The sequence below is a fragment of the Tachypleus tridentatus genome, chromosome 2 (assembly GCF_004210375.1).
Source record: "Tachypleus tridentatus isolate NWPU-2018 chromosome 2, ASM421037v1, whole genome shotgun sequence".
NCBI classification, from domain to species: domain Eukaryota; kingdom Metazoa; phylum Arthropoda; class Merostomata; order Xiphosura; family Limulidae; genus Tachypleus; species Tachypleus tridentatus.
The window spans coordinates 143,649,404-143,667,823 of record NC_134826.1 but is presented as its reverse complement, the minus strand read 5'-3'; the positions used below and the strand labels follow the sequence as shown (position 1 = coordinate 143,667,823).

The following is an 18,420-nucleotide window of genomic DNA, read 5'->3' as shown; positions in this document are numbered from 1 at the left end:
AATAAAACACGTGTTTCAAACACAAAAACATATAAAGCAATAAAAAACATTTAAACGCCTAAGAAATATAGTGTAAAAATTGATGAAGTTTTGATTTTGTTAGAGTTAGTAACTTCGAGTTGCCATTCAGATCCATGTCTGCATCAGTGATGAACAGTATTATACTTGAAGAACAATGCGATCCTTACTGTGGATCTTCGACTAATTAAAATCCCAGGAAGTGTCATTAGGAGGATTTTCTTCGTTTATCGGTCCTAATTTAATAATCTTTTTACTAACTTTAAAGACCTGGCCTAGCCAGGTGGTTAGGGCGCTCGACTCGTAATCTGAGGATCGCGGGTTCGAATCCTCATCGCATCAAACATCCTTTCACTCGTGGGGGCGTTGTATGTAACGATCAATCCCTCTATTCGTTGGTAAAAGAGTAGTCCAATAGTTAACGATGGGTGGTGATGACTAGCTACCTTCCCTCTAGTCTTACACTACAAAATTAGGGACGGCTAGCGCAGATATCTCTCGGCTTGCGCGAAATTCAGAAACAAACTAACTAACGAACCTTAAAAAGTACTAACGTAGCTCCATAATCATTTTTAAAGATTTTAAGTTATAATTATCCACAAGGAAGGAGTTAAAATAAAATCATAGTTCATCTTAAATAAGACTCAAGTGTATTTCTGAGGGTTGTAATGGAACCAAACTAACTTTACGTGCATGTTTTTGTCTACACGAAACTTCTAAATTTACATATTTTGACATACAGAACACTACCTGTGAGGCTTAATTATCTTTTCATAAAAACTGCAATTTCCTTTCGTTTTCGTTTTGCTTTCAAATTTTATGCAGTTACGTTGCTTTCATTAAAAGTAGAAGATACCGTCTTAGCGCGTTCCTAGTGCTTAACTAATCCTATTTGACTCAGTGGTAAGTCAACGAGCTTAGATGTCAAAAACCTGTTTCGATCCCCGCGATGGCCATAACACAGATAGCCCATTTTATAACTTCGTGTTTAAGGACAAACAAACTTAGTGCCTAAAACAAGCTTGGGTATAGATATATAAATTTCAACATCAGAGTTATGTACCAGGTCTGTATTGATTCTATTGGTTTTTGTTTTGTTTAAAATGCTTATGGAATCGAGTGTTCTGTGGATCTCAAAGAGACAGTAGTTGCATATGAGTTCCATAACAATTTTGTTTTTAAATATCTATTAATATTACAATTAATCCTATATTTTATGTATTTTGCAAAGACTAAAAGTGTATCTACAAAACTTATTCGATAAGTTCTTTATGTGGGAGTTTTAACAGGTAAAAAAATTATAATTATCCAGTGAGATACAATATGAACCCTAGCGGTACTGAACTGTATACATATGAAGTCAATAATCTGAGGGCTAACCTAAGACAAAAGCTACACATCATTGTTGATGAATATTTTATTCCGGTTTTGACTTTAAACCATCGCTTTTTAAAACTTAACGTATAGTTAAACAACATAATTGTGTCATTAACTCCGTTTTGCTTTGTTGCATGTTCTGTTTATTAATAATCCCTGAGAACTAGAGTACTGGAGATCCTCGTCATGATTTCAGAGAATATGTAGTTATTTTTGTCACTTCGTTTTGTAGATTATTTAACCAAATATAAAACTGATTTCATTATTATTTATTGTAGAGAACATTTGCTGACAACAAGATATGTTTAAAGCCTAATGTCTTCAAATCATTACTAATACGTATTTTCGTACTTTACGTAAACTTAATTAAGACAATGGTTTGATTTGAATTTCGCGCAAAGCTACACGAGGGGTATCTGCGTTAGCCGTCCCTGATTTAGAAGTTCAAGGAAGGGAGCTAGTTATTACAACCCACCGCTTACTATGCGGTTACTCTTTTACAAACGAATAGTAGGATTGACCGATCGCATTATAATGCCCTCACGGCTGAAAGAGAAGGTGTGGGGATTCGAACCTGCGATTGTCAGACTGCGAGTCAAGCGGTCTAACCACCAGGCCGACTAAAACAATGAAAGTTGTTTTTTGTATATTACAAACGCTGTGCATTGCACTGTTCCCTGTTTTTAATCGTTACCTTTACAACTTCACAGTTTAGAATCAATGTGGAGACTGCATATTTTTGGAGAAAGAAATACTGCAATAAATGTGAGTTATATGTCAGCAAAATGTGTTTTCTGGCAGAATATTATATTTATATAGAGATAACATTTACTATTCCATTTGCAAAAATGGGAGCTTCACATTGTTTGAAAAAACACAACTTTAAATAAAATTAAATACCTTAGGCCTTGCCATGCTAGATACACGTGGGAATTTAAAAAAAACGTGGAATTAAAAAATAAGTACCTTGGCCTTGCCATGCTAGTTACACGTGGAAATTAAAAAAAAAAAAATCTTAGGCCTTGCCATGCTAGATACACGTGGGAATTTAAAAAAAATCTTATGCCTTGCCATGCTAGATACACGTGGGAATTCAAAATTAATGAAAGAAAATGAAACGTTACTAAAAGCAACTAATTGTTAACATCTTTATCATTTGAGGATGTTTTATTATTACTTAGTAGTTTTTACTGGGAACTGAAATACTTCACGTGAAATAAAAGCACGGAAACAGAATCATAGGTCAATCGTAAATAGGTTTCTTTGTCATCGTACACCTATGAATGTTTCCTATACTAATTGCAATGTGATATTGGATAAAATCGATATGTCATTTGAAACTTAACCCATTGAAGCTGAATACATATTTTATAGTGAACAACAAATTACAGAGAGTGAGCGAAATGTGAAGCAGGTAATATTCTATATCGACAGAGTCTGCGTTTCTAGTCCTAAGTGCTGATTTCTCTAAGCCCGTTTGTTTGGCTGTGGTTTCGCCCGATGCCAAATGTGAAACACTTCATATTAAGAAACCAAGCAATATTGTACATCAACGGGTACAGAACCGTGAGAGCCAAACGTAAAAGAGTTCGCAACACAAAATCTAGCATTATTCTACGTCAACTGGTTTATAACCAGAAACCAAATTGTGAAACGCTCAATGAAACAACAACAAGAAAACCAAAACAGTCAATATTCTATTTAACGGGTTTTATAACCAAAATGCTAAATGTGAAATTGTCCATAATAATAAACCAGGCGATATTCTATGTCAGTTGATATATAACTCGAAACTCAAATGTGAAGCAGTTCGTAATACGAAACGAATAATTTAACTTCTGTAAGTTACATGTCACTGATCAGATTCCAGCGTGCAACAACTTCTGAGTGGCTGTATCAAAGATAAAAAGCTACATATGTGCTATACTTTCTGCCTCGGAATGGAACAGGTGTACACTTGTTATATTCACGCACCGGTAACTTCGACTGTTGTTTCGAAACTGGGTCGCTTATACAATTATCTTTGAAACTTTTACATTTCTTCCTGGCAGAATCTGTTAAACAAAGACAATGTTATATTTAACAGTCATCATTGATTTCATATAAATCTATAAAGAAGAGATAAAATATCAATTTCTTTAAAACTGTCTCATCTTCTCTGCACTTCAGTAAAATATTGTCTTGTTTTCTTTGAAGTTAAGTTTGTGGAACTAGAAACAGTTTAGATGTCCAAATTTGTGGAAACATGTCTGTTGTAAACAATAACTTAATTATTTTTCTTTTGTAATCAACAGATAACTTTAATGAGTATTGTAGTTTGTGAACCATGAAAACGTTTTTGACTTAACCACCTGCATCCAAACAGTATTTGACTGTATTTTTTAGACCTAACAGCTGTAGTTATGTTGATTTCTCTGTGTTAATCAGTAGTGTTAATTGTTTTCAGAAGTACTCTGCCATTGTATCCTGTTATAAACACAGAACTTTGAGGAGAACTCGGCTGTTGAAGCTTCAGGATGTAAAATTGGTAAGATATTTAATATTTTCAGCACGAGCCACCAAAGGGATAATAAAATGTCTACTCCGATAGATTGTGTTGTAAATTGTTGTCTTCGGACTCTTTTATGTCAGTAATTTTTATAAATATAGTCTTCGTTACACGGACACAATTCTGTTGTTTTGTTTATTCATATTTCTCTGATATTCTAAATAAAACTAAAGTTTATTAGATAATATTCATAAGTGTGCGAAGATAATTTGTTCGATATTCATATTTAAAAAAAAATTGACTTCATGTAAAATTGTTTACATCTGGTTGGTCGAATAAATCTTATTTTTCACCTTTACCTCCACTTAAACCTAAGTCTTTGAGGTGTAATTACATCAAAAAATCTGAACGAATTGCTTATAGTTACTTCCAGTGTGTTGTGTATCTAAGAATCTCTAACTCCATTGAAATTTTGTGAAATTAGATTAATTGCATGTTTTATAAATTTCTTATTTATAATCAGAAAGTAAAATATAAAATATTTTCGATCTTTCAAGTGTAGGGTCTCTTTCTTCACATGAAAGTAACTTGTCTTATCATTCTCTACACATCTTCAGGCCCGGTATGACCAGGTGGTTAAGGCACTCCACTCGCGGCTTCGAATCCCCTTCACACCAAACATTCTCGTCCTTTCAGCTGTGGGGGCGTTATAATGTGACTATTCGTTGGTAAAACGAGTAGCCTAAGAGTTGGCGATGAGTGATGATGACTATCTGCCTTCCCTCTAGCCTTATACTGCTGGATAAGGGACGGCTAGTTGAGATAGCCCTCATGAAGCTTTGCGCGAAATTCAAAAAAAAGAAACCACGAATATCTTCAGTTTTATAATTATTCCATTTTTATACGATGAGTAAAAGTTTCAAAGATTGAAAAATGTATCACAGCGAAATTAAATTTTTAAATAGATTAATTTAACAAATGTTAATAACGTATAAGATTTTCATTCAGTTTTGATCGAACGCTGTGTTATCCTTTAGGGTTAACTTTGACAATGCCCACTATGTTCCAGTTCCAAAAAATATTTTTTGAGAAAATTTGGGGTCATCTATCTCCATAATCTAATCTTTTGATACTAGGATGGTAGTTTTTTTTTTTTTTGAGGATCTTCTGTCTCCATAATCTAATCTTTTGACACTTGGGTGGTAGTTTTTTGTTTGCTTTTTTGTTTTTGGTCTTCTATCTCCGTAATCTAATCTTTTGATACTGGGATGGTAGTTTTCTTGGGGGGATCTTCTATTACCATAATCTAATCTTTTGATACTAGGATGGTAGTTCTTTTTTTAAGAGACATTAATCATGATATAACATAAATCAAACATCTCTTTGAATGAAATTACAAAGTATTTTAAACCATACCAAAATATATCGTGCTTAATATCGATATATTTTAAGATTTTTACTGTTGTTTTTAAAAAAGCGCTTAATATTATTCTTTAAGGTAAATTTCATTGTTGTGTTCCAACATTAAGAAACATTCTCATAAAAATTTAATACTCAAAATGAGATTTGATTTTTTTTAACAAAATGAAAGAAATAGAAATTTGGTTACAATATTTTTGGAAAGACTTTAGAGAACAATCTTGAACTGTAAAAGAAGCTAGCATGTTTGCCCTAGCTGTGCTGATTCATGTCTTTCTGTTTTAAAATTAAAAGAAGCTAGCATGTTTGCCCTAGCTGTGCTGATTCATGTCTTTCTGTTTTAAAATTAAAAAGAAGCTGGCATGTTTGCCCTAGCTGTGCTGATTCATGTCTTTCTGTTTTAAAATTAAAAGAAGCTGGCATGTTTGCCCTAGCTGTGCTGATTCATGTCTTTCTGTTTTAAAATTAAAAGAAGCTGGCATGTTTGCCCTAGCTGTGCTGATTCATGTCTTTCTGTTTTAAAATTAAAAGAAGCTGGCATGTTTGTCTCTAGCTGTGCTGATTCATGTCTCTTCTGTTTTAAAATTCAAAAAGCTGGCATGCTCTGCCTGTGCTGATTCATGTCTTTCTGTTTTAAAATTAAAAGAAGCTGGCATGCTTTGCCCTAGCTGTGCTGATTCATGTCTTTCTGTTTTAAAATTAAAGAAGCTGGCATGTTTGCCCTAGCTGTGCTGATTCATGTCTCTTTCTGTTTTAAAATTAAAAAGAAGCTGGCATGTTTGCCCCTAGCTGTGCTGATTCATGTCTTTCTGTTTTAAAATTAAAAGCCAGCTGGCATGTTTGCCCCCTAGCTGTGCTGATTCATGTCTTTCTGTTTTAAAAAAAGCCATATGCTGAAGCTGGCATGTTTGCCCTAGCTGTGCTGATTCATGTCTTTCTGTTTTAAAATTAAAAAGAAGCTGGCATGTTTGCCCTAGCTGTGCTGATTCATGTCTTTCTGTTTTAAAATTAAAAGAAGCTGGCATGTTTTGCCCTAGCTGTGCTGATTCATGTCTTTCTGTTTTAAAATTAAAAGAAGCTGGCATGTTTGCCCTAGCTGTGCTGATTCATGTTTTTTAAAGAAGCTGGCATGTTTGCCCCTGCTGTGCTGATTCATGTCTTTCTGTTTTAAAATTAAAAGAAGCTGGCATGTTTGCTTGCCCTAGCTGTGCTGATTCATGTCTTTCTGTTTTAAAATTAAAAAGAAGCTGGCATGTTTGCCCTAGCTGTGCTGATTCATGTCTTTCTGTTTTAAAATTAAAAGAAGCTGGCATGTTTGCCCTAGCTGTGCTGATTCATGTCTTTCTGTTTTAAAATTAAAAGAAGCTGGCATGTTTGCTTCCCTAGCTGTGCTGATTCATGTCTTTCTGTTTTAAAATTAAAAGAAGCTGGCATGTTTGCCCTAGCTGTGCTGATTCATGTCTTTCTGTTTTAAAATTAAAGCTGGCATGTTTGCCCCTAGCTGTGCTGATTCATGTCTTTCTGTTTTAAAATTAAAAGAAGCTGGCATGTTTGCCCTAGCTGTGCTGATTCATGTCTTTCTGTTTTAAAATTAAAGAAGCTGGCATGTTTGCCCTAGCTGTGCTGATTCATGTCTTTCTGTTTTAAAATTAAAAGAAGCTGGCATGTTTGCCCTAGCTGTGCTGATTCATGTCTTTCTGTTTTAAAATTAAAAGAAGCTGGCATGTTTGCCCTAGCTGTGCTGATTCATGTCTTTCTGTTTTAAAATTAAAAGAAGCTGGCATGTTTGCCCTAGCTGTGCTGATTCATGTCTTTCTGTTTTAAAATTAAAAGAAGCTGGCATGTTTGCCCTAGCTGTGCTGATTCATGTCTTTCTGTTTTAAAATTAAAAGAAGCTGGCATGTTTGCCCTAGCTGTGCTGATTCATGTCTTTCTGTTTTAAAATTAAAAGAAGCTGGCATGTTTGCCCTAGCTGTGCTGATTCATGTCTTTCTGTTTTAAAATTAAAAGAAGCTGGCATGTTTGCCCTAGCTGTGCTGATTCATGTCTTTCTGTTTTAAAATTAAAAGAAGCTGGCATGTTTGCCCTAGCTGTGCTGATTCATGTCTTTCTGTTTTAAAATTAAAGAAGCTGGCATGTTTGCCCTAGCTGATTCACTGATTCATGTCTTTCTGTTTTAAAATTTAAAGAAGCTGGCATGTTTGCCCTAGCTGTGCTGATTCATGTCTTTCTGTTTTAAAATTAAAAGAAGCTGGCATGTTTGCCCTAGCTGTGCTGATTCATGTCTTTCTGTTTTAAAATTAAAGAAGCTGGCATGTTTGCCCTAGCTGTGCTGATTCATGTCTTTCTGTTTTAAAATTAAAAAAGCATGTTTGCCCTAGCTGCTGCATGTCTTTCTGTTTTTAAATTAAAAGAAGCTGCCCTAGCTGTGCTGATTCATGTCTTTCTGTTTTAAAATTAAAAGAAGCTGGCATGTTTGCCCTAGCTGTGCTGATTCATGTCTTTCTGTTTTAAAATTAAAGAAGCTGGCATGTTTGTCCCTAGCTGTGCTGATTCATGTCTTTCTGTTTTAAAATTAAAGAAGCTGGCATGTTTGCCCTAGCTGTGCTGATTCATGTCTTTCTGTTTTAAAATTAAAAGAAGCTGGCATGTTTGCCCTAGCTGTGCTGATTCATGTCTTTCTGTTTTAAAATTAAAAGAAGCTGGCATGTTTGCCCTAGCTGTGCTGATTCATGTCTTTCTGTTTTAAAATTAAAGAAGCTGGCATGTTTGCCCTAGCTGTGCTGATTCATGTCTTTCTGTTTTAAAATTAAAGAAGCTGGCATGTTTGCCCTAGCTGTGCTGATTCATGTCTTTCTGTTTTAAAATTAAAAGAAGCTGGCATGTTTGCCCTAGCTGTGCTGATTCATGTCTTTCTGTTTTAAAATTAAAGAAGCTGGCATGTTTGTCTTTCCTAGCTGTGCTGATTCATGTCTTTCTGTTTTAAAATTAAAAGAAGCTGGCATGTTTGCCCTAGCTGTGCTGATTCATGTCTTTCTGTTTTAAAATTAAAGAAGCTGGCATGTTTGCCCTAGCTGTGCTGTTTTGCTGATTCATGTCTTTCTGTTTTAAAATTAAAGAAGCTGGCATGTTTGCCCTAGCTGTGCTGATTCATGTCTTTCTGTTTTAAAATTAAAAGAAGCTGGCATGTTTGCCCTAGCTGTGCTGATTCATGTCTTTCTGTTTTAAAATTAAAAGAAGCTGGCATGTTTGCCCTAGCTGTGCTGATTCATGTCTTTCTGTTTTAAAATTAAAAGAAGCTGGCATGTTTGCCCTAGCTGTGCTGATTCATGTCTTTCTGTTTTAAAATTAAAAGAAGCTGGCATGTTTGCCCTAGCTGTGCTGATTCATGTCTTTCTGTTTTAAAATTAAAAGAAGCTGGCATGTTTGCCCTAGCTGTGCTGATTCATGTCTTTCTGTTTTAAAATTAAAGAAGCTGGCATGTTTGCCCTAGCTGTGCTGATTCATGTCTTTCTGTTTTAAAATTAAAAGAAGCTGGCATGTTTGCCCTAGCTGTGCTGATTCATGTCTTTCTGTTTTAAAATTAAAGAAGCTGGCATGTTTGCCCCTAGCTGTGCTGATTCATGTCTTTCTGTTTTAAAATTAAAGAAGCTGGCATGTTTGCCCTAGCTGTGCTGATTCATGTCTTTCTGTTTTAAAATTAAAAGAAGCTGGCATGTTTGCCCTAGCTGTGCTGATTCATGTCTTTCTGTTTTAAAATTAAAAGAAGCTGGCATGTTTGCCCTAGCTGTGCTGATTCATGTCTTTCTGTTTTAAAATTAAAAGAAGCTGGCATGTTTGCCCTAGCTGTGCTGATTCATGTCTTTCTGTTTTAAAATTAAAGAAGCTGGCATGTTTGCCCCTAGCTGTGCTGATTCATGTCTTTCTGTTTTAAAATTAAAAGAAGCTGGCATGTTTGCCCTAGCTGTGCTGATTCATGTCTTTCTGTTTTAAAATTAAAGAAGCTGGCATGTTTGCCCTAGCTGTGCTGATTCATGTCTTTCTGTTTTAAAATTAAAAGAAGCTGGCATGTTTGCCCTAGCTGTGCTGATTCATGTCTTTCTGTTTTAAAATTAAAAGAAGCTGGCATGTTTGCCCTAGCTGTGCTGATTCATGTCTTTCTGTTTTAAAATTAAAAAGAAGCTGGCATGTTTGCCCTAGCTGTGCTGATTCATGTCTTTCTGTTTTAAAATTAAAAGAAGCTGGCATGTTTGCCCTAGCTGTGCTGATTCATGTCTTTCTGTTTTAAAATTAAAGAAGCTGGCATGTTTGCCCTAGCTGTGCTGATTCATGTCTTTCTGTTTTAAAATTAAAGAAGCTGGCATGTTTGCCCTAGCTGTGCTGATTCATGTCTTTCTGTTTTAAAATTAAAAGAAGCTGGCATGTTTGCCCTAGCTGTGCTGATTCATGTCTTTCTGTTTTAAAATTAAAAGAAGCTGGCATGTTTGCCCTAGCTGTGCTGATTCATGTCTTTCTGTTTTAAAATTAAAAGAAGCTGGCATGTTTGCCCTAGCTGTGCTGATTCATGTCTTTCTGTTTTAAAATTAAAGAAGCTGGCATGTTTGCCCTAGCTGTGCTGATTCATGTCTTTCTGTTTTAAAATTAAAAGAAGCTGGCATGTTTGCCCTAGCTGTGCTGATTCATGTCTTTCTGTTTTAAAATTAAAAGAAGCTGGCATGTTTGCCCTAGCTGTGCTGATTCATGTCTTTCTGTTTTAAAATTAAAAGAAGCTGGCATGTTTGCCCTAGCTGTGCTGATTCATGTCTTTCTGTTTTAAAATTAAAAGAAGCTGGCATGTTTGCCCTAGCTGTGCTGATTCATGTCTTTCTGTTTTAAAATTAAAAGAAGCTGGCATGTTTGCCCTAGCTGTGCTGATTCATGTCTTTCTGTTTTAAAATTAAAGAAGCTGGCATGTTTGAAGCTGTGCTGATTCATGTCTTTCTGTTTTAAAATTGCTGGCCCTAGCTGTGCTGATTCATGTCTTTCTGTTTTAAAATTAAAAGAAGCTGGCATGTTTGCCCTAGCTGTGCTGATTCATGTCTTTCTGTTTTAAAATTAAAAGAAGCTGGCATGTTTGCCCTAGCTGTGCTGATTCATGTCTTTCTGTTTTAAAATTAAAAGAAGCTGGCATGTTTGCCCTAGCTGTGCTGATTCATGTCTTTCTGTTTTAAAATTAAAAGAAGCTGGCATGTTTGCCCTAGCTGTGCTGATTCATGTCTTTCTGTTTTAAAATTAAAAGAAGCTGGCATGTTTGCCCTAGCTGTGCTGATTCATGTCTTTCTGTTTTAAAATTAAAAGAAGCTGGCATGTTTGCCCTAGCTGTGCTGATTCATGTCTTTCTGTTTTAAAATTAAAAGAAGCTGGCATGTTTGCCCTAGCTGTGCTGATTCATGTCTTTCTGTTTTAAAATTAAAAGAAGCTGGCATGTTTGCCCTAGCTGTGCTGATTCATGTCTTTCTGTTTTAAAATTAAAAAAAAGAAGCTGGCATGTTTGCCCTAGCTGTGCTGATTCATGTCTTTCTGTTTTAAAATTAAAAGAAGCTGGCATGTTTGCCCTAGCTGTGCTGATTCATGTCTTTCTGTTTTAAAATTAAAAGAAGCTGGCATGTTTGCCCTAGCTGTGCTGATTCATGTCTTTCTGTTTTAAAATTAAAAGAAGCTAGCATGTTTGCCCTAGCTGTGCTGATTCATGTCTTTCTGTTTTAAAATTAAAAGAAGCTGGCATGTTTGCCCTAGCTGTGCTGATTCATGTCTTTCTGTTTTAAAATTAAAAGAAGCTGGCATGTTTGCCCTAGCTGTGCTGATTCATGTCTTTCTGTTTTAAAATTAGCTGTGCTGATTCATGTCTTTCTGTTTTAAAATTAAAAGAAGCTGGCATGTTTGCCCTAGCTGTGCTGATTCATGTCTTTCTGTTTTAAAATTAAAAGAAGCTGGCATGTTTGCCCTAGCTGTGCTGATTCATGTCTTTCTGTTTTAAAATTAAAAGAAGCTGGCATGTTTGCCCTAGCTGTGCTGATTCATGTCTTTCTGTTTTAAAATTAAAAGAAGCTGGCATGTTTGCCCTAGCTGTGCTGATTCATGTCTTTCTGTTTTAAAATTAAAAGAAGCTGGCATGTTTGCCCTAGCTGTGCTGATTCATGTCTTTCTGTTTTAAAATTAAAAGAAGCTGGCATGTTTGCCCTAGCTGTGCTGATTCATGTCTTTCTGTTTTAAAATTAAAAGAAGCTGGCATGTTTGCCCTAGCTGTGCTGATTCATGTCTTTCTGTTTTAAAATTAAAAGAAGCTGGCATGTTTGCCCTAGCTGTGCTGATTCATGTCTTTCTGTTTTAAAATTAAAAGAAGCTGGCATGTTTGCCCTAGCTGTGCTGATTCATGTCTTTCTGTTTTAAAATTAAAAGAAAAGAAGCTGGCATGTTTGCCCTAGCTGTGCTGATTCATGTCTTTCTGTTTTAAAATTAAAAAAGCATGTTTGCCCTAGCTGTGCTGATTCATGTCTTTCTGTTTTAAAATTAAAAGAAGCTGCATGTTTGCCCTAGCTGTGCTGATTCATGTCTTTCTGTTTTAAAATTAAAGAAGCTGGCATGTTTGCCCTAGCTGTGCTGATTCATGTCTTTCTGTTTTAAAATTAAAAGAAGCTGGCATGTTTGCCCTAGCCCTAGCTGTGCTGATTCATGTCTTTCTGTTTTAAAATTAAAAGAAGCTGGCATGTTTGCCCTAGCTGTGCTGATTCATGTCTTTCTGTTTTAAAATTAAAAGAAGCTGGCATGTTTGCCTAGCTGTGCTGATTCATGTCTTTCTGTTTTAAAATTAAAAGAAGCTGGCATGTTTGCCCTAGCTGTGCTGATTCATGTCTTTCTGTTTTAAAATTAAAAGAAGCTGGCATGTTTGCCCTAGCTGTGCTGATTCATGTCTTTCTGTTTTAAAATTAAAAGAAGCTGGCATGTTTGCCCTAGCTGTGCTGATTCATGTCTTTCTGTTTTAAAATTAAAAGAAGCTGGCATGTTTGCCCTAGCTGTGCTGATTCATGTCTTTCTGTTTTAAAATTAAAAGAAGCTGGCATGTTTGCCCTAGCTGTGCTGATTCATGTCTTTCTGTTTTAAAATTAAAAGAAGCTGGCATGTTTGCCCTAGCTGTGCTGATTCATGTCTTTCTGTTTTAAAATTAAAAGAAGCTGGCATGTTTGCCCTAGCTGTGCTGATTCATGTCTTTCTAAAATTCTGCATTTTAAAATTAAAATTAAAAGAAGCTGGCATGTTTGCCCTAGCTGTGCTGATTCATGTCTTTCTGTTTTAAAATTAAAAGAAGCTGGCATGTTTGCCCTAGCTGTGCTGATTCATGTCTTTCTGTTTTAAAATTAAAAGAAGCTGGCATGTTTGCCCTAGCTGTGCTGATTCATGTCTTTCTGTTTTAAAATTAAAAGAAGCTGGCATGTTTGCCCTAGCTGTGCTGATTCATGTCTTTCTGTTTTAAAATTAAAAGAAGCTGGCATGTTTGCCCTAGCTGTGCTGATTCATGTCTTTCTGTTTTAAAATTAAAAGAAGCTGGCATGTTTGCCCTAGCTGTGCTGATTCATGTCTTTCTGTTTTAAAATTAAAAGAAGCTGGCATGTTTGCCCTAGCTGTGCTGATTCATGTCTTTCTGTTTTAAAATTAAAAGAAGCTGGCATGTTTGCCCTAGCTGTGCTGATTCATGTCTTTCTGTTTTAAAATTAAAAGAAGCTGGCATGTTTGCCCTAGCTGTGCTGATTCATGTCTTTCTGTTTTAAAATTAAAAGAAGCTGGCATGTTTGCCCTAGCTGTGCTGATTCATGTCTTTCTGTTTTAAAATTAAAAGAAGCTGGCATGTTTGCCCTAGCTGTGCTGATTCATGTCTTTCTGTTTTAAAATTAAAAGAAGCTGGCATGTTTGCCCTAGCTGTGCTGATTCATGTCTTTCTGTTTTAAAATTAAAAGAAGCTGGCATGTTTGCCCTAGCTGTGCTGATTCATGTCTTTCTGTTTTAAAATTAAAAGAAGCTGGCATGTTTGCCCTAGCTGTGCTGATTCATGTCTTTCTGTTTTAAAATTAAAAGAAGCTAGCATGTTTGCCCTAGCTGTGCTGATTCATGTCTTTCTGTTTTAAAATTGATTTGGAATAAATTAACTCATTTTTCTTGTTTTTAGATTTTTTATTACGCTTGAAAACACCACAAAAATGGGGAATTTCGTACTACTGCTGATGATGATCTCTGTAAGTGGAGTTATTTACCATTTTATTAATACAAATAAAACACGTTTTAATTTAACAGTTTTACCACCTCTCTCATGAGATATTATTGGGTTTATTGCCGAAAATATTAGTAACAACGAGAGTACACAACTGGTTTAACAATACATTTTAGTCATTATAAATAGGGTATTTTGAATATTAGTAACAAAGAGAGTACACAACTGGTTTAACAATACATTTTAGTCATTATAAATAGGGTGTTTTGAATATTAGTAACAACGAGAGTACACAACTGGTATAACAATACATTTTAGTCATTATAAAAAAGTCGCCAAAGCGAAACGATGGCTACTCATTTGTCAATGTTATATCTGGAATATAAGTGTCGTTTTTTGATAGACTTTTTATCAATACATGTAAACCCCTTCAGTACAAAATTTGAAGAAAAATGAAAATTGGTTAAACAACATTGTCAGATAAAGGAGGTTCACTCAAACCTGTAAATATATTTATAACAAAAGTCAATGAATAATAATTTCTCTCGCTGTTACAACGGTAAATCTACGGATTTACAACGCTAAAATCAGGGGCTCGATTCCCCTCGTTAGATTTAGCAGCTAGCCTGATGTGGCTTTGCTATAAAGAAAACACACATGAGGACCACAATATGATTTCTTCTTGTCAATATTTTTATTGTTGTTTTCATTTTAACGCTCTTCGAAACCTAGCTAGCTTTCGTTAGCTCACTCTGGTAGTTCCACCGCTGGTATACCGGTAAATCTACGGATTCACAACGCTAAGATCAAGGGCTCGATTCCCGTCGGTGGACTCAGCAGATAGCCCAATGTGGCTTTGCTATAAGAAAGCACACATACACACCCTTGTGATATTCAAGAATATGTGAAAAGTCAAATTTCTACCTTGACACTACGACAAGTCTTAATGTTATTACTGTGGGGTCAGACGCTAGTGTACCAAAGTTTAGCCGTTGTCTCTCCTTCAAAGCTGAGAACAACACCGTGTTTTCCTTTGTTACCATCACGACTTTAGTAAAGAAGTCATTTAAAAACAGTCTTACGTTTGTAAAATAAAATTATCAAACCAAATACGTTGAATATTCGGCAGTAATTCAAATACTTTCAAACTAACCGTGAGAATATATAATAATATTGCAGAACTATTAACAACTTATCATTACTGTCTCGAAGTTCGTTCTTGTAATAAAGGTTTAATTTTAAAATAAACTATAATTACAGTTTGCATCTCTTTCAGTAAGAACTTGCGTAAAATGAGAGGAAAAACCTTACATACACGTGTTTATACTTTCTCAGAACTAATATTTATTCTTATAAACCCTTTTATTTTTCTTTACTTCGTTAGTTGACCCCTCGTCTCGTGCGTGGGCAGGAGCCGCAACGAGATGACACCCACGTGGAAAGCGTGGTACGTTCAGCAGTGGCGGACGAGTTTAGCAGTGAGATCCTAACAAACAAGACACGAGGTAAAGTTGACTGGTTTGCTCTTAGAACTTGTATTTTGATCTATTAGATTGACGGCACCAGTTACGAAAGTACCCCAGACGCGCCCTTCTTACATCACGTCTGTAAATTAACCACACGTATAACAAGTTGCAAATTCTTGTCTTCTGTATTGTTGTATATTTATATGTCCAAACCAGTTCTGGTGTTTTCTCAGTGTTAATACCAAAATATGTAACGATCGTTTCAGAAACAATCAGTGGCGAATTTACGGTTGCGTGGGTACGTGGGCTACTAATTTTTGTGGGTCCTACATCTCATGTAGGCTCGGCATGGCCAAGCGTGTTAAGGCGTGCGACTCGTAATCTGAGGGTCGCGGATTCGAATCCCGGTCGCACCAAACATGCTCGCCCTTTCAGCCGTGGGGGCGTTATAATGTGACGGTTTATCCCATTATTCGTTGGTAAAAAAGAGTAGCCCAAGAGTTGGCGGTGGGTGGTGATCATTAGCTGCCTTCCCTCTATTCTTACGGTGTTAAATTAGGGACGGCTAGCGCAGATAACCCTCGAATAACTTTGCGCGAAATTCAAAACAAAAGATCATGGGCTGACCCCATTTAGTCCTTACCTAAATATGCCACTGGAAACAATTGCATTCAAAAAATGTGGTACATTCTATAAACGTTTTAAAATACAATTACATTTTACTATCGCATTGAATAACAAGTATTTAAAGACAGAAGTAATAAGCATATTATTTTAATTTTACAATTATCACTTTTGAATAATTATTTGAATTATATCAATAAATTAGAAGCTCAAAATATTAGCATTGTCTGAATGCATTTTCTAAAATTACTATGTCTCCCTATTCTGAGAGTCGCGGGTTCGAATCCCCGTCACACCAAACATGCTCGCCCTTTCAGCCATGGGAACGTTATAATGTTACGGTCAACCCCACTTTTCATTGGTAAAAGAGTAGCCCAAGATTTGGCGGTGGATGGTAATGACCAGTTGCCTTCCCTCTAGTCTTACACTGCTAAATTAGGGACGACTAGCGCAGATAGCCCTCGTGTAGCTTTGCGCGAAATCAAAAAACAACAACAAAAAACAAACAAACAGTGTCTTCAGAAACTTGTTCATTTCATTTGTTCTGTTATAACAATAAAAGACGTTTCAGTGCATTTTTAAACTTTTAACAACTTCGCTTTCAACACCATCGTTTTTACCTTCATATTTTATTTTTTGATAGTTGTTCACAATGACAATATTTTATGAATAACTGTATGATAGATGGCCTGTACGTGGCGGTTTACAATAACAATAGTTTGTGAATAACTGTATGACAGATGGCCTGCTGGTGGCGGTTTACAATGACAATAGTTTATGAATAACTGTATGACAGATGGCCTGTTGGTGGTGGTTTACAATAACAATAGTTTGTGAATAACAGTATGATAGATGGCCTGTTGGTGGTGGTTTACAATAACAATAGTTTGTGAATAACAGTATGACAGATGGCCTGTTGGTGGCGGTTAACAATAACAATAGTTTATGAATAACTTTACAACAGATGGCCTGTACGTGGCGGTTTACAATAACAATAGTTTGTGAATAACAGTATGACAGATGGCCTGCTCGTGGCGGTTAACAATGACAATAGTTTATGAATAACTGTACAACAGATGGCCTGTACGTGGCGGTTTACAATAACAATAGTTTGTGAATAACAGTATGACAGATGGCCTGTTGATAGTTGTTCACAATGACAATAGTTTATGAACAACTGTACAACAGATGGCCTGTACGTGGCGGTTTACAATAACAATAGTTTGTGAATAACTGTATGACAGATGGCCTGCACGTGGCGGTTTACAATGACAATAGTTTATGAATAACTGTACAACAGATGGCCTGTACGTGGCGGTTTACAATAACAATAGTTTGTGAATAACAGTATGACAGATGGCCTGTTGGTGGCGGTTAACAATGACAATAGTTTATGAATAACTGTATGACAGATGGCCTGTACGTGGCGGTTTACAATGACAATAGTTTATGAATAACTGTATGACAGATGGCAATGACAATAGTTTATGTTGGTGGCGGTTTACAATGACAATAGTTTATGAATAACTGTACGACAGATGGCCTGCTCGTGGCGGTTTACAATAACAATAGTTTGTGAATAACAGTATGACAGATGGCCTGTTGGTGGCGGTTAACAATGACAATAGTTTATGAATAACTGTACAACAGATGGCCTGTACGTGGCGGTTTACAATAACAATAGTTTGTGAATAACAGTATGACAGATGGCCTGTTGATAGCTGTTCACAATGACAATAGTTTATGAATAACTGTATGACAGATGGCCTGTACGTGGCGGTTTACAATAACAATAGTTTATGAATAACTGTATGACAGATGGCCTGCTCGTGGCGGTTTACAATGACAATAGTTTATGAATAACTGTACGACAGATGGCCTGCTCGTGGCGGTTTACAATAACAATAGTTTGTGAATAACAGTATGACAGATGGCCTGTACGTGGCGGTTTACAATGACAATAGTTTATGAATAACTGTACGACAGATGGCCTGTACGTGGCGGTTTACAATAACAATAGTTTGTGAATAACAGTATGACAGATGGCCTGTTGGTGGCGGTTAACAATGACAATAGTTTATGAATAACTGTACAACAGATGGCCTGTACGTGGCGGTTTACAATAACAATAGTTTGTGAATAACAGTATGACAGATGGCCTGTTGGTGGCGGTTAACAATGACAATAGTTTATGAATAACTGTATGACAGATGGCCTGTACGTGGGTTTACAATGACAATAGTTTATGAATAACTGTACGACAGATGTTTACAATAACAATAGTTTATGAATAACTGTACGACAGATGGCCTGCTCTTGGCAGTTTACAATAACAATAGTTTATGAATAACTGTTTACAATGACAATAGTTTATGAATAACTGTATGACAGATGGCCTGTACGTGGCGGTTTACAATAACAATAGTTTATGAATAACTGTACGACAGATGGCCTGCTCTTGGCAGTTTACAATAACAATAGTTTATGAATAACTGTATGACAGATGGCCTGTACGTGGCGGTTTACAATAACAATAGTTTATGAATAACTGTACGACAGATGGCCTGCTCTTGGTAGTTTACAATAACAATAGTTTATGAATAACTGTATGACAGATGGCCTGCTCTTGGTAGTTTACAATAACAATAGTTTATGAATAACTGTACGACATTTTGGACGGGTACAGATTGTTTGAGCTGTTCATATATTATAAACTGAATGAGCATGGACTAATGCTATCTGATATCGATATATCCAGTACCATAGCACGTAGGTTGTGGGCGTCT

The 18,420-nt window shown here is 36.0% G+C and overlaps 1 protein-coding gene across 6 annotated transcripts in view; it reads left to right on the top strand.

Moving 5' to 3' along the window:
• The window catches only part of LOC143245276 (uncharacterized), an 88,641-nt gene that overhangs the window by 58,725 nt on the left and 11,496 nt on the right, over positions 1–18,420 (top strand). For 5 of the 6 annotated variants that reach the window (XM_076491440.1, XM_076491443.1, XM_076491439.1 and 2 more), the window contains 3 exons: positions 3,842–3,922; positions 13,503–13,569; positions 14,929–15,049. In XM_076491440.1, coding sequence (XP_076347555.1) covers positions 13,534–13,569; positions 14,929–15,049 — 157 coding nt within the window. In that variant the 5' untranslated portion in view covers positions 3,842–3,922; positions 13,503–13,533. The remainder of the gene's footprint in view (positions 1–3,841; positions 3,923–13,502; positions 13,570–14,928; positions 15,050–18,420) is intronic. The other variant, XM_076491444.1, reaches the window with a different exon arrangement.